Source organism: Trematomus bernacchii, unplaced genomic scaffold (assembly GCF_902827165.1).
Source record: "Trematomus bernacchii unplaced genomic scaffold, fTreBer1.1, whole genome shotgun sequence".
Classification (NCBI taxonomy): domain Eukaryota; kingdom Metazoa; phylum Chordata; class Actinopteri; order Perciformes; family Nototheniidae; genus Trematomus; species Trematomus bernacchii.
This window is the reverse complement of record NW_022987662.1, coordinates 294,244-308,714: the sequence shown is the minus strand read 5'-3', so window position 1 is coordinate 308,714 and position 14,471 is coordinate 294,244. Positions and strand designations below refer to the sequence as shown.

The 14,471-nt window shown below is 38.8% G+C and overlaps 1 protein-coding gene across 1 annotated transcript in view; it reads right to left on the bottom strand.

Moving 5' to 3' along the window:
* Nucleotides 1-3,218: 3,218 nt before the first annotated feature.
* LOC117486956 (NACHT, LRR and PYD domains-containing protein 14-like) overlaps nucleotides 3,219-14,471 on the bottom strand; it is a 30,664-nt gene continuing 19,411 nt past the window's right edge. The window contains exons 7-13 of the mRNA XM_034135558.1: nucleotides 13,485-13,658; nucleotides 12,493-12,666; nucleotides 11,511-11,684; nucleotides 10,519-10,692; nucleotides 9,526-9,699; nucleotides 8,970-9,010; nucleotides 3,219-3,485 (exon numbers count right to left, since the gene is read on the bottom strand). Of these exons, the coding sequence (XP_033991449.1) occupies nucleotides 3,478-3,485; nucleotides 8,970-9,010; nucleotides 9,526-9,699; nucleotides 10,519-10,692; nucleotides 11,511-11,684; nucleotides 12,493-12,666; nucleotides 13,485-13,658 (919 nt within the window). The 3' untranslated portion in view covers nucleotides 3,219-3,477. The remainder of the gene's footprint in view (nucleotides 3,486-8,969; nucleotides 9,011-9,525; nucleotides 9,700-10,518; nucleotides 10,693-11,510; nucleotides 11,685-12,492; nucleotides 12,667-13,484; nucleotides 13,659-14,471) is intronic.

Here is a 14,471-nt window from a genome sequence, read left to right as displayed (position 1 = left end):
AGCACCTCTTTTCACCCTCTGTCTGAAACCAGAGCCCAGTCTGCTCTGATTGGTTAGCTGGCCTGCTCTGTTGTGATTGGTCAACCGCTTACAGATGTCCCGCCCCTTAGCCTATCATGTACAATGTGTTGGAGTGCTAACCAATAGAAGTGCGAGTGTTAAATAGTAATGTCACTATGTTCTGGAAGTCATCAAAGTAGGAAACACAAGGGATTTTATCCATTTCAGACCATTTACATGCACAAAAACCTCTATAACACACTACAGGAAAGGGATACCCCTAAATTATAATAGTTTAAAAAAAAACTCTCAAAAGTTTTGCTTCTCAGAAAAATACATTTTAATGATGATGCATAGGTTAATTTTCTGCTAAAAACACTCAATTTAGTCTTAGTCTTTGGTGTCCAAATGCTATCACATCAAAAATAAACAGAGAGTTATAAAAATTACATATTTCCTACTTTGTAAGGAAATACAGATGAATTGCAGACTGTTGCTGCATCATGTTTCACATTCTGACTGATCCTGCAGAGTGTTATTTTAGGCTAACAACGGCCTAAAGTTCCCACGTTCTCTCCACTCCTCTAGTGTCAGAGGAGATGTGACTTTCCCTGCTCGGTGGTTAATGAGCCACACCTAATCTGACACCAGGTGTTTTGTTCCTCAGCTATCAGAGAGGAACAAAAGCCTGCAGGACACCAGCATCAGCGAGCGTAGATGAAAACAAAAGCAACGACCCAAACACAGAACATTTCCCAAACTTCAATAAAACAATGTGACATTTACCACACGTTGTTTCAACCACCTCAAAGTCTAAGTATGTTTTCTTTTTGTTCTGAGGTGACAGTACAATTGTGCATATCGATAGACACAAAAGAGTCTGTTTTATGTCTCATGCCACCATATCTCTGTGATTGCTGTAATCTTTCATCATTTTGTATCACTTATTCTGTCGCTCAAACCAAAATGAGAGAAACACGGTGTTTTCTATAAACCCTACCAACAGGAAATTGGTATTTAAATTAATCCATTTTACATAACTTTGACATGTCTCCATGCTTTAATGCAGTGGTTCCCAACCGGGAATTCTTACATGAATACAGAAAATAATAATGTTTCTTTTCAAATATGACTGATAAAAGTGACTGTTCAGAGGGGAGGGGTCTTCTCCTAAAAAAATACATTATTGGCTTCCTAAATAAGTAGTGAGTCTGAACATAATGTTTTTACCTGACAACAAGTGTACATTTCAAGTTTAAATACATTTGTATTGAATGTGAGTTATACAAGTGACTTTAATTTAGGAGCAGTTGGGTTAAACACGATAACAAAGGGTTTAATACACGAAAATATTTAGGCGAATTATAACAGATGAGTGAGGGGGTACTTTATAGAATGGCGACCAGCTCAAGGGCATCATCCAGGTGGGCAAGTTGGTCTCGTAAGTAGACTGCAACTTAGGGAGAAGGCCATCAAAGGGTTAAAATAGATTGCCTTATGGTGGAATATAGGTTAATATAGTGTATATTTAGGTGATGAATGGAGAGAGTCTACTGGTCAAATGTAAGTAAATGATGTGCTTACTATGAGGTGCTCTCCATGGAGGATGGAAAATGACATATATATATAAAAACAACAACAAAATGAAATGATTAAATACGGATAAGGGAAAAAATAATATAATAATTGTTAGTATAAATAAATTACAGATTATAAGATTAGTTTTTCGTGAATAGTATATTGTAGTATATCTGTAATGGTATGTTGAAGGTGCTCTTCCGAGAGTATCCTCAATTAACCTTCAAATAGCACAGCAGCAATGGATCACTGAAGGACAAAAAAGAGCAGGCTGCAGAGAGAGGAAGAGCCTGTGTGATTCAACCTTCACAAGTAACGAACATTAAGGTAAGACGGGTTTGCCATCAGGATATCAAACATTATTCACAATTGTAAATGTATTATCTCTGCCCAGGTGTTGTAGTCATTGTTGTTGTCAGTCCCCTCAGGAGAGAAAGCTTCATGTTGTCTCCGTCCATAGAGTCAGGTGTCAGCAAACACAACCAGCAAAATGTGGTATAAAAGCACAAAAGAAAAAAATACAAATAAATTCATCTAAAACTAGATACATTAAAAACATGTGCTAATAACAATAATAACATTCAGATCAGAATCAGAATACCTTTATTAGTGCCACAGAGGGGAAATGTACATTGTTACAGCAGAAAATAGCCAACGACAGCTTAATGTTACCTAAAGCATGCATACAAAAGTAGTAAAGGTCCCATGTCATGCTTTTCCGGTTATTACCCGTCCCCTTGTGTGTTATGAAGGTTTTTATGCATGTAAAACTCTAACACAGATAAGACCTGTCTATGCTGCCCCAGAACGCCTCGTTGGAGATTTTTCTTTTTCTTCCGGGTACCAAGTGACGTAAGGGGCTAAGTGACGTAATGGCTACGCGGATTGGTCCACACACACTCACTCAGCCTTATTTTTTTCAGCTGCAGCTCCGAGGATTTCTCAGCCTGAGACAGCGGGACACGGCGAGGGCTTCCCTCCTGCCTGGGCTCGGTCTGAGCACACACACAGACTCACAGCCAGGCTGCGGGTGTGTGTGTGTGTGTGCTCGGGCTGAGTTCGGGCTGGGTTTCACTGTGTCTCGCTGTCTCGCAGACCCCACGCAGCAACCAGGAAGCGACACCAGTAAGCCAGCTCACACTGTCCGCTCCAGCAGCGAGCCCCGCAACGTCCCGCCAACACGGCCCCCAGACCCCACGCAGCATTCTCATCTGTTTGTCCTTACTGGTGTCATTTTCTGGTTGCTAACGCCGTTGTAACACATAATCACTGATGTTCCGCTGTAATGGTGGTAGACTCATCAGAACAGAGTGGGTGAGCTGACCAATCAGAGCACACTGGGCTCACAGGGAGGGGGGGGCAGGAGCTCCAACAAGCCGTTTAGGACAGAGAGTGAATACACATACTATACAGAGATGCTGTATGAGAAACCAATGTGCGTTTGGAAAATTGCACAATATAAATGTATTCTAGTAGACCTCAACAATGGAATTATGATCAGTAGAAATTGCCATGGCATGGGACCTTTAAAGATTAAAAAAAAAGGAAATTATAATAAAAGAAAAAGTTACACAGCCTGTCAGACAACTGAAAAACGCCATCATGTGCTTCTTGGTATTGAATATCTTCCTACTCCGTGGAAATGTTACTCACTGCAGTTTATTTAGACTAGGTTTATGAAGAAAACGTGTTATTACCGGGAACATGAGTGAAGAATAGTCACATGGGATTAATTGAGTCGGGGTGATCAACGCAAAAATGTCATAATTGAAAACTGTTCTTCAAGTTCTCCGTAGCCGTTCTTCTGACTGTTTCCAAAGATTTGAGGGACAGAAATTGAACCTCATGCAGGATTACGGGGCTGAACGCACTGCCATTTGTTGAGATGACGATATTCCCTCATGGACCTGGAAGATAAACAGGGACAATACTCTTGTTATATAACCAACAATCACTGTAAACAGAGATCTCTTAAAAGATTACTAATAAGTTACACAAAAGTTCAATGTGATGTTCAGAGAGATATTTATACTCCTCAACTTTCCCAGTGGTGGGTTTATTTATTTAAAATATATAATCAGTAACATTTCCTTATTCAAATCCAATACCTGTGCTTTCACACAAGTGAAAAGCTAGCATTAGGCTATAAAGGACCTACATCACAGTCACATGATTTAACATCACAGCCAATGAGGAGATGAGTTTCTCCGTGATCAGCGTGATGACGTTATTATGAATTCAGCCACTCGTTAGAACCGCCTGTTTAAAGACACTCTTTGAGCTTTATATTATTTAATAGTTAAACATTTATTTTCTTGCTGTTTTTGTGTATATTGAAGGTATTATTATTTAGTGTCGTTATTGAAGTGAGTTAAAGGCATTTTGAAGGCATGTTTGGGCGCTGGGTGTAATTGTATATATTGGATACAGGCGGTGGAGGGAGTAGAGCACTAGTAGGCACATGGGCTGCGGTCCAATTGTCAGTTTAGTTTAGGAACCTTCCTAACGGAGTGAAATGACCCGGAAGAACCTCAGTGGCCGCCATGATAAGAGCTGTTGGGATTCTCTAGATCAGCGGTTTTCAAAGTGTGAGGCGCGCCTCCCCTGGGGGGCGCCAGAGAGCTTCAGGGGAGGCGCAGCATGAGAAAAAAAACAACGAGAAAAAGACGAGTAAAGTGACACTTGCACACTTTTGGCTGTCTGTGGAGACCGAGTTCCCCCCACCTCGCCAAAAAGGCTGTAAAAGTGCTCATTCCCTTCACCTCCACCTACCTGTGTGAGTGCGGGTTTTCCGCATTGACTTTGATCAAAAGCAAGTACCGGTCAAGGCTGCAGCCAGAGGAGGATCTGCGTGTATTCCTGTGCGCATCAAAGACGCAGACTCATTGTTCCCACTAAAGTAGGGGTGAGTGTAATAAGGAGGCAAAGTTGACGTTCAGTGTGTTGCCGGGATACAGGATGTATCCACGATGTTGAAAATGTTTAAAAAATATGTGTTGAGAATACGGTGTGCGAAAAATATACGGGTCGTGCTGCAGCTAGATTTGCCTGTTCTCTGCAAGAAGGTGTCGGCGACTGACATGCAAGGAAGAACGGCTGTCCACAAGCTGTTCCAACTTTAACAACTTTATTAACTTCCAGGGTAGTGAATTGAACATGCAATTGTAATTGGGTGTGTGGTATATTTTCATGCACGCACACGCATGTTCCACAACACACAAACTGAACAACACTCAATAGTCCGATCGCTACCAGTGTCCTTGCGATCTTGTTATAACAACAAAGTGCACGTTACTGATGCAATATGGTTGAGACCATTCGGGCTTATTCTAGAGGGGTGCAAGGAATAGTCCAAGTAGTGGGGGAGTTTTATACAATATGTTTAAAACATAAAGATAAAAAGGTTTTAAAAAGTTATTGTTTAATGTTTTAAGGAGGTGACGCTACTCAGCCAATCAAATGGGTGCAGTCAGTGAGTCAGCACGATAGATTCAAACACACACACAGAGACGAGACAAGAGGAGAGAAACAGTCTTCATGTTCTCTTACTGGACCTCTTTGAAATGCAATTGAATACCCCTGCATTATAGCAACAACAACAATAATAATAATAATAATAATAGCAATAATAATTGGGAGGGGGGGCGCGGCTGTTCTTATGTTCTCTGAGGGGAGGCTCACCTTCCCACACTTTGAAAACCCCTGCTCTAGATGATAGGAAAGGAGGTTTGAAACTTCCTTTATAACCTCCTTTAGCTTAGGAAACACTGGACCTTCCTTTACGAAAGGAAAGGAGAACATGCTGTGCTAGCGGCCACAACATTTACCGTGACTCAACATTGTGACGGAGAAATTATATCATGAAAGTTACGGTGCTTATTAAGCATTTTACTTGCCAAAGGGCTTTGTTTTGAATGTCCAACACTATGATAATCAAAAGGAGAAATATGAACGCTACCTTTTTACTGAAATGATCAAATAAAGTCAACATTTCATAGTGTTTACTGAGCTGTGTGGGGTTTTATTAAACTTTAAACATGTTTTAATGGTGGTATGCACAGTGGGAGATGTTAAGGACTAACACGTTTATAGTAAATACATTGTATTTATTTTAATATCTTTTCATACAATCATCATACGTATTGGGATTCATGTGGATTAATACGTTTGGACCGGAGGGGGACGAGCATAAGTTTCACTTCACTTTTTTATTTCAATTCCAACCTTGGTCATGAAGAATATGTTTCTCTGTTGTCCACGTTCATAAAGCATAAAACAACAGCATCAGAGCACGGTGCAAAGTCTCTAGATGCGTTTACAGTAGTCCGTCGTTCTTATTATACATCCATGTAGTCCGCTGTATAGAAAACTGTAGTTTCCCCACAGCAGCAGATGCACATTTATGACGTCCGCTGGCGCATCATAAATACGTCGATAGTGAAAGTGCAGTCGGATTCTCAAAGCACCGCAATCTCTTCTCCTAAGTCCTTTTGAATTCTCCTATCCACTATTCCTTGACCCCGTGACGTTAGACACAGAGGTCGAGGAATAGTAGAATAGAATACAGCTGATTTTTGACTGCAACCCTCGTTTTTTACCAGGGTGATACAAGCCACAAGGAAAGCCATAAAAAAGGGCTGAAGGAAAGGAATCAATAGGAAAGCTGTTCATTGTACTTTTGTTAATGACATTGGACCATGAAAATAAATGCACAAACGGAGATTCTTGTCTGAACTTGTATCAGTTCGTAAGATTCAGTAACTGGTGCCTCAGCTGCAGTGTTATTTTAAGTTAATTATCTGTTTTATTTCTACATGGTTTTGGCCGCTTCAGACACATATAAGCCTCAAAATTCAGAAGTGTGGTATTTATTGGATATAAGTATGTCTAACGTTAACATTTCTTAAAATGTTGTTAATCACATTATTTCAGGCGTCAAACCAAATACACATTTGACTTTAAGACGAAGGAACAGGAAGTGTAATTTCAGTGTTTTAGGATTTGTTCCTGTGGTCGCTCGCTGCCATCAGTGTGTGAATAAGAAGTAAAACATATAAGGCTGCTGTTATTTTGCAGCTTAAAGAATGAAGATATTGAAGTAACTGTTATTGTATATATTGATTGTTGTGTTTTATCTTAATGTGTGCATATGTGTAAATGTGTTGATTGTATATATAGAGGATATACATATTTATACATATTTGTATATTTGTATTATTGTATTTTGTAATCGGGATTGTTGGAAACGTTATTTCGATCTCTCTGTCTGTACAAACACACAGAAACATTGACATTAAAGTTGACTTTGAAAGAGAAAGTTGATTGCAGTGTTGTAGTCAAGTCACCAATTCACAAGTCCAAGTCACTCTCGAGTCACCACTCTTCGAGTCCGAGTCCAAATCCGAGTCACCAAGGGAGAGTCGTAGTCGAGTCCGAGTCCAAGTCCGAGTCACCCAAGGAGTGTCCGAGTCGAGTCCGAGTCATCATTACCTGTGTTCGAGTCCGAGTCCAAGTCTGAGTCACCCAAGGAGTGTCCGAGTCGAGTCCGAGTCATCATTACCTGTGTTCGAGTCCGAGTCCAAGTCCGAGTCACAAGTCTTCATGTATTAATCTTCGTGGATATATGTGTTGAAATGTAGCTGCTCCTCTACATTGCTTTTATCCTGTCATGTTATATTAATCTGTCTATTGAACTGCTGTGAAGCGAGTTTGACTACAATTCTTGTAATAGGTGCTATACAAATATAAAGCTTATTACTAATATTAATATTATTATTATTATTATATATAAATAAACTATGTTTAAAATTAGTTACCTTTTAGAGAAGTGATTATATTTGTATGCCAATATTTTTCTATGGTAAAGTTTTCGTTTTGCACTTTTATTTTGATAGTAATAAGATCGGGACTCTTATTTTGAAGGAACTTTTACCGGTTAAATCGGTTTACTGATGAAGATTAAGCCCCAGAAAGCACATGGCTACTTAGCATGCAAAATGACTTCATTCTGCATGTTAAGTAGCCATGTGCTTTCGTGTTATCGGCTGAATCTTTATTTATTGATTAGATCACGTTACTCTGATGATAGTGTTCAAGACAGCCTATATGTCTGAACTCGATCCTTAGAGTAATGTGTTACGGAGCCTTCTCTTCAATATTGTTTCCACATAGAGCATTTTGCGCTGCTCTTTTCCAATGTGGAAGCAGAATGTGTGAAAGCATACAGCACGATGCGGGGTGTGTCTCTAGACATCTTTAGACTGGAATAGCGGGGCCCAGTACGTGAACTCGCCTCGCAGCCGGTGCACACGCCAGGATAGAGGACATCAGACTCCATAGAAAACTTGCTCGAGTCCGAGTCCAAGTCGGAGCGTCAATGTACAAGTCGAGTCCGAGTCATCGTGGGGGGAAAGATTCACGAGTCCGAGTCCGAGTCCAAGTCAGCGTACGCGATGATTCACGAGTCCGAGTCCAAGTCATCGTGCGCGAGAATTCACGAGTCCAAGTCCGAGTCGCGTCAATCAGTGCGCGAGTCCGAGTCGAGTCACGAGTCCTGAAAATCGGCACTCGAGTCTGACTCGAGGACTCGAGTACTCCATCTCTGGTTGATTGTTCTATTGGTATTTACACAGATTCGATTCAATCACTATATTTAATTTCACTTTTCAAGGGGTATTCCACGCATCCTTTGTTTGTATCAGACCTAAACGCAGTTCTTGAGCAAAACGTTTAAATCTGTTAAACTGTCACTGGAAACATAGAATGTAAGTTTTATCGGTTTATTTTAACAATGTGATCGCATGATTCCTTCAGGTATTATTGCAGATCTGCTGTAAGCTAGCTAGCAAACCTTGTCCTTTCAGATATACTGACAAAACACTTAACAATATGAAACAGACTCTGCCACCAACAAAGACAGTTTGCCAACTTTATAATGTTGACAAAGGTCATTATACTGTTCTATATCTTTATAATATCTACACTTTTTAATGTCCGCGTTTCAGTTTTGTTTTAAGCTTCTTGCAGTGTTTGTTTCTTGCAGCGTTTCATTAATGTAGGGCTTTTAGTAAACGCTGCGCATGTTTCCTCAAGTTGGTAAATATGTTCTAAATGCTGTGCATGTGTTGTCAAGTTGGTGAAGATGTATCTTCATTTGCATGTGTTTTGGAACATTTGTGTTTTTATATTGCATTGTATTTGAAGCTTCAGCGCCTTTCTCCTAATGTAAATGTTTTGGGCCGTTGTAGCAGGTTAGCGCCTGTTAGCCACTCTGTGCTAGACATAAATGGGAGGCACAGATTTCATCAAGTGATACATACATATATTACCTATGATTTGATTGCATGTACGAGAGTTTGGATATATTTGGAGGATATGGGTTCAATACTCACATTTCTTCTGTATCTTGGCTTTCATCATCTCGCCTCTGATCCTGCAGAGATGAACACAATCCAACAGTTATAGATCAAGTTAAAATAAGTGTTTGTTCTTTGAGTTAGTCAGCTTCACAGTCCTGAGTGATCCAATGCTTTACATCACATCGTATCTTCTCTGCAAACACTACGACTGACTGTCCACAGCTCTCAGCTGCATGAGAGAATTAACTAGGCATTAGTCCAGGAACAAAAAAAACTTCATAGGAAAAACAAACAGACTACCTTTTTAACTGTAAAATCCCATTTGTCTGTTAATGAGTTGCAGCTGTCTGAAATGTGGCTTTGCATTGTCAGCTTGTATTATCTTGCTTGATAATAATGAAAGTAAAGAACCGCAAGATGAACAAAAGGAGAGACTGCAGATAAATGGTAACATCACTGATTTGTTGTGCTAAGCTAGGCTACGCCTGGAAGGTGGAACTGGAGAGATTCCCCAGTGTGAGGAACACATCCACCTCCCTGTGTTTAATACAATCCTGCTGAACCAGCAGAGAGTCGACCCCTTACTGACCAGAGAGTCTCCAGTCTGCAGTCTGGACTCTCCAGAAGATCACTCAGCAGCTTCACGACTGAATCCTGCAGCTTGTTGTCACTCAGGTTCAGATCTCTCAGATGGGAGGGGTTGGACTTCAGAGCTGAGATCAGAGCAGCACAGCTGATCTCTGACAAACTACAGTACCACAGTCTGAATAAAGAACACATGATGCAAGTTTAGAAAACAATGTTCCTTATTGAAATAATGAAAGTTCTAATAATCTGATTATAGCTGGAGAAGTAGAGAATGTAGAAGTTTATAAAGTGGACACTCCCGACAGGTTAAAAACAATAAGTTACAGAAAGAGAACATAGCTCTCATTAATATTAAAGACAACGTGGTTCACCTTCAATAAAAAGTGGTGACTTCACATCTGAAACTCTGCTCCTTCTACACTAACTCGTGATGTGCAGCCAGACAAATACAAACCCACAGAAACTGATTCAACTCAAGATCACAGAGTTTACAAAGATCACAAATATGTCAGGAAGAATTTTAAAGAAATGTGATCAAAATAAATAGAGAATATTTATTTTAGGAATAGTGGAGACATAGATCACAGCATCTTCAGTTTAAACTATTCAGTCAGCATGAGCATCATGTAGCTTAATACAAATGTTAGAAACAGCAAAAACTTAAAATATTTGTTAGTGTTTGATAGTTTTAATAGAAATATTTAATTATTGTAATCATTTGTTTATAATATCATTTATAAAAAAAAAACATGATGGAGAATATAAGATGAATTTCAGGTTTTTGAGAGGTTCAGAGTGAATTATGCAGAGTATGATTTTTCTTTAACATTGCTCTGCCACGGTCAATGAACTAAACCACAGAAGAAGAAAATAGACTTTAGCATTAAGATGCTCAGTGAGGATCAGGATCATATCAGCCTGATGTCTGCAGCTCAGAGTCAACACAACTCTCACACATTCATCTCAGCACAGAAGTAAAAGATGGAGAACTGACCCGAGAGTCTCCAGTTTGCAGTCTGGACTCTCCAGAAGATCACTCAGCAGCTTCCCTCCTGAATCCTTCAGATCGTTGAGACTCAGGTTCAGCTCTCTCAGATGGGAATGGTTGGACTTCAGAGCTGAGATCAGAGCAGCCCAGCTGATCTCTGACAACCTGCAGTCCATCAGTCTGAATAAAGAAAACATGATGCAAGTTTAGAAAACAATGTTCCTTATTGAAATAATTAAAGTTCTAATAATCTGATTATAGCTGGAGAAGTAGAGAATGTAGAAGTTTATAAAGTGGACACTCCCGACAGGTTAAAAACTGTAAGTTACAGAAAGTGAACATAGATCTGATTAATATTAAAGACAACGTGCTTCACCTTCAATAAAAAGTGGTGACTTCACATCTGAAGCTCTGCTCCTTCTACAATAACTCGTGATGTGCAGCCAGACAAATACGAACCCTCAGAAACTGATTCAACTCAAGATCACAGAGTTTACAAAGATCACAAATATGTCAGGATGAATTTTGAAGAAATTTGATAAAAATAAATAGAGAATATTTATTTTAGGAATAGTGGAGACATAGATCACAGCATCTTCAGTTTAAACTATTCAGTCAGTATGAGCATCTTGTAGCTTAATACAAATGTTAGAAACAGCAAAAACTGAAGATATTTGTTAGTGTTTGATAGTTTTAATATACATATTTAAATATTGTATTAATGTGTTTATAATGTCATTTATTTAAAAACACATGATGGAGAATATAAGATGAACTTCAGGTTTTTGAGAGGTTCAGAGTGAATTATGCAGAGTATGATTTTTCTTTAACATTGCTCTGCCACGGTCAATGAACTAAACCACAGAAGAAGAACATAGACTTCAGCATTAAGATGCTCAGTGAGGATCAGGATCATATTAGCCTGATGTCTGCAGCTCAGAGTCAACACAACTCTCACATATTAATCTCAGCACAGAAGTAAAAGATGGAGAACTGACCTGAGAGTCTCCAGTCTGCAGTCTGGACTCTCCAGAAGATCACTCAGCAGCTTCCCTCCTGAATCCTGCAGAGCGTTGGAACTCAGGTTCAGAACTCTCAGATGGGAATGGTTGAACTTCAGAGCTGAGATCAGAGTAGCCCAGCTGATCTCTGACAACCTGCAGTCCATCAGTCTGAATAAAGAAAACATGATGCAAGTTTAGAAAACAATGTTCCTTATTGAAATAATTAAAGTTCTAATAATCTGATTATAGCTGGAGAAGTAGAGAATGTAGAAGTTTATAAAGTGGACACTCCCGACAGGTTAAAAACTGTAAGTTACAGAAAGTGAACATAGATCTGATTAATATTAAAGACAACGTGCTTCACCTTCAATAAAAAGTGGTGACTTCACATCTGAAACTCTGCTCCTTCTACAATAACTCGTGATGTGCAGCCAGACAAATACAAACCCACAGAAACTGATTTAACTCAAGATCACAGAGTTTACAAAGATCACAAATATGTCAGGATGAATTTTAAAGAAATGTGATCGAAATAAATAGAGAATATTTATTTTAGGAATAGTAGAGACATAGATCAAAGCATCTTCAGTTTAAACTATTCAGTCAGCATGAGCATCTTGTAGCTTAATACAAATGTTAGAAACAGCAAAAAATGAAAATATTTGTTAGTGTTTGATAGTTTTAATAGAAATATTTAATTATTGTATTCATGTGTTTATTTAAAAAAAAACATGATGGAGAATATAAGATGAATTTCAGGTTTTTGAGAGGTTCAGAGTGAATTATGCAGAGTATGATCTTTCTTTAACATTGCTCTGCCACGGTCAATGAACTAAACCACAGAAGAAGAAAATAGACTTCAGCATTAAGATGCTCAGTGAGGATCAGGATCATATCAGCCTGATGTCTGCAGCTCAGAGTCAACACAACTCTCACATATTCATCTCAGCACAGAAGAAAAAGATGGAGAACTGACCTGAGAGTCTCCAGTCTGCAGTCTGGACTCTCCAGAAGATCACTCAGCAGCTTCCCTCCTGAATCCTTCAGAGCGTTTTGACTCAGGTCCAGATCTCTCAGATGGGAATGGTTGGACTTCAGAGCTGAGATCACAAGAGCACAGCTGATCTCTGACATACTGCAGCGCTCCAGTCTGAATAAAGAACACATGATGCAAGTTTAGAAAACAATGTTCCTTATTGAAATAATGAAAGTTCTAATAATCTGATTATAGCTGGAGAAGTAGAGAATGTAGAAGTTTATAAAGTGGACACTCCCGACAGGTTAAAAACAGTAAGTTACAGAAAGAGAACATAGCTCTCATTAATATTAAAGACAACGTGCTTCACCTTCAATAAAAAGTGGTGACTTCACATCTGAAACTCTGCTCCTTCTACACTAACTCGTGATGTGCAGCCAGACAAATACTAACCCACATAAACTTATTCAACCCAAGATCACAGAGTTTACAAAGATCACAAATATGTCAGGAAGAATTTAGAAGAAATGGGATCAAAATAAATAGAGAATATTTATTTTAGGAATAGTGGAGACATAGATCAAAGCATCTTCAGTTTAAACTATTCAGTCAGTATGAGCATCTTGTAGCTTAATACAAATGTTAGAAACAGCAAAAACTGAAAATATTTGTTACCGTTTGATAGTTTTAATAGAAATATTTAGATATTGTATTCATGTGTTCATAATGTCATTTATTTAAAACAACATGATGGAGAATATAAGATGAATTTCAGGTTTTTGAGAGGTTCAGAGTGAAATATGCAGAGTATGGTTTTTCTTTAACATTGCTCTGCCACGGTCAATGAACTAAACCACAGAAGAAGAAAATAGACTTTAGCATTAAGATGCTCAGTGAGGATCAGGATCATATCAGCCTGATGTCTGCAGCTCAGAGTCAACACAACTCTCACATATTAATCTCAGCACAGAAGTAAAAGATGGAGAACTGACCCGAGAGTCTCCAGTCTGCAGTCTGGACTCTCCAGAAGATCACTCAGCAGCTTCCCTCCTGAATCCTTCAGATCGTTGCCATTCAGGTTCAGATCTCTCAGATGGGAAGGGTTGGACTTCAGAGCTGAGATCAGAGCAGCACAGCTGATCTCTGACAACCAGCAGCACCTCAGTCTGAATAAAGAACACATGATGCAAGTTTAGAAAACAATGTTCCTTATTGAAATAATTAAAGTTCTAATAATCTGATTATAGCTGGAGAAGTAGAGAATGTAGAAGTTTATAAAGTGGACACTCCCGACAGGTTAAAAACAGTAAGTTACAGAAAGTGAACATAGCTCTCATTAATATTAAAGACAACGTGCTTCACCTTCAATAAAAAGTGGTGACTTCACATCTGAAACTCTGCTCCTTCTACACTAACTCGTGATGTGCAGCCAGACAAATACAAACCCACAGAAACTGATTCAATTCAAGATCACAGAGTTTACAAAGATCACAAATATGTCAGGATGCATTTCAAAGAAATGTGATCAAAATAAATAGAGAATATTTATTTTAGGAATAGTGGAGACATAGATCACAGCATCTTCAGTTTAAACTATGCAGTCAGTATGAGCATCTTGTAGCTTAACCTGTTAAGCACCTAGCCTGTTTTTCATGTTTCAGGCTCGAAAATGACATGCCCAAAACAAATGACTACAACTTAACTTCTAAAAGGGTTATATGAATAATTTCTTTTATCAAAGCAAGGTTACATCTGTGAGTTGGATGTAGAAGTGTCAGAATCAATATAAATGTTTTTTATTTTAAAGAAAATTCAGATTTTACATAGTAAAAAACTGTAAATTATAGTGTCCGTCCAAAAATTATTTTTTACAGATAGTGAAAACTACCCTTGGATGATGGGTTAGTAGACTAAAAGCTTTAGGAATCCAAAGTACAACATATAATAAGTACCCTGTATCAAGATTGATGCAAAACAAG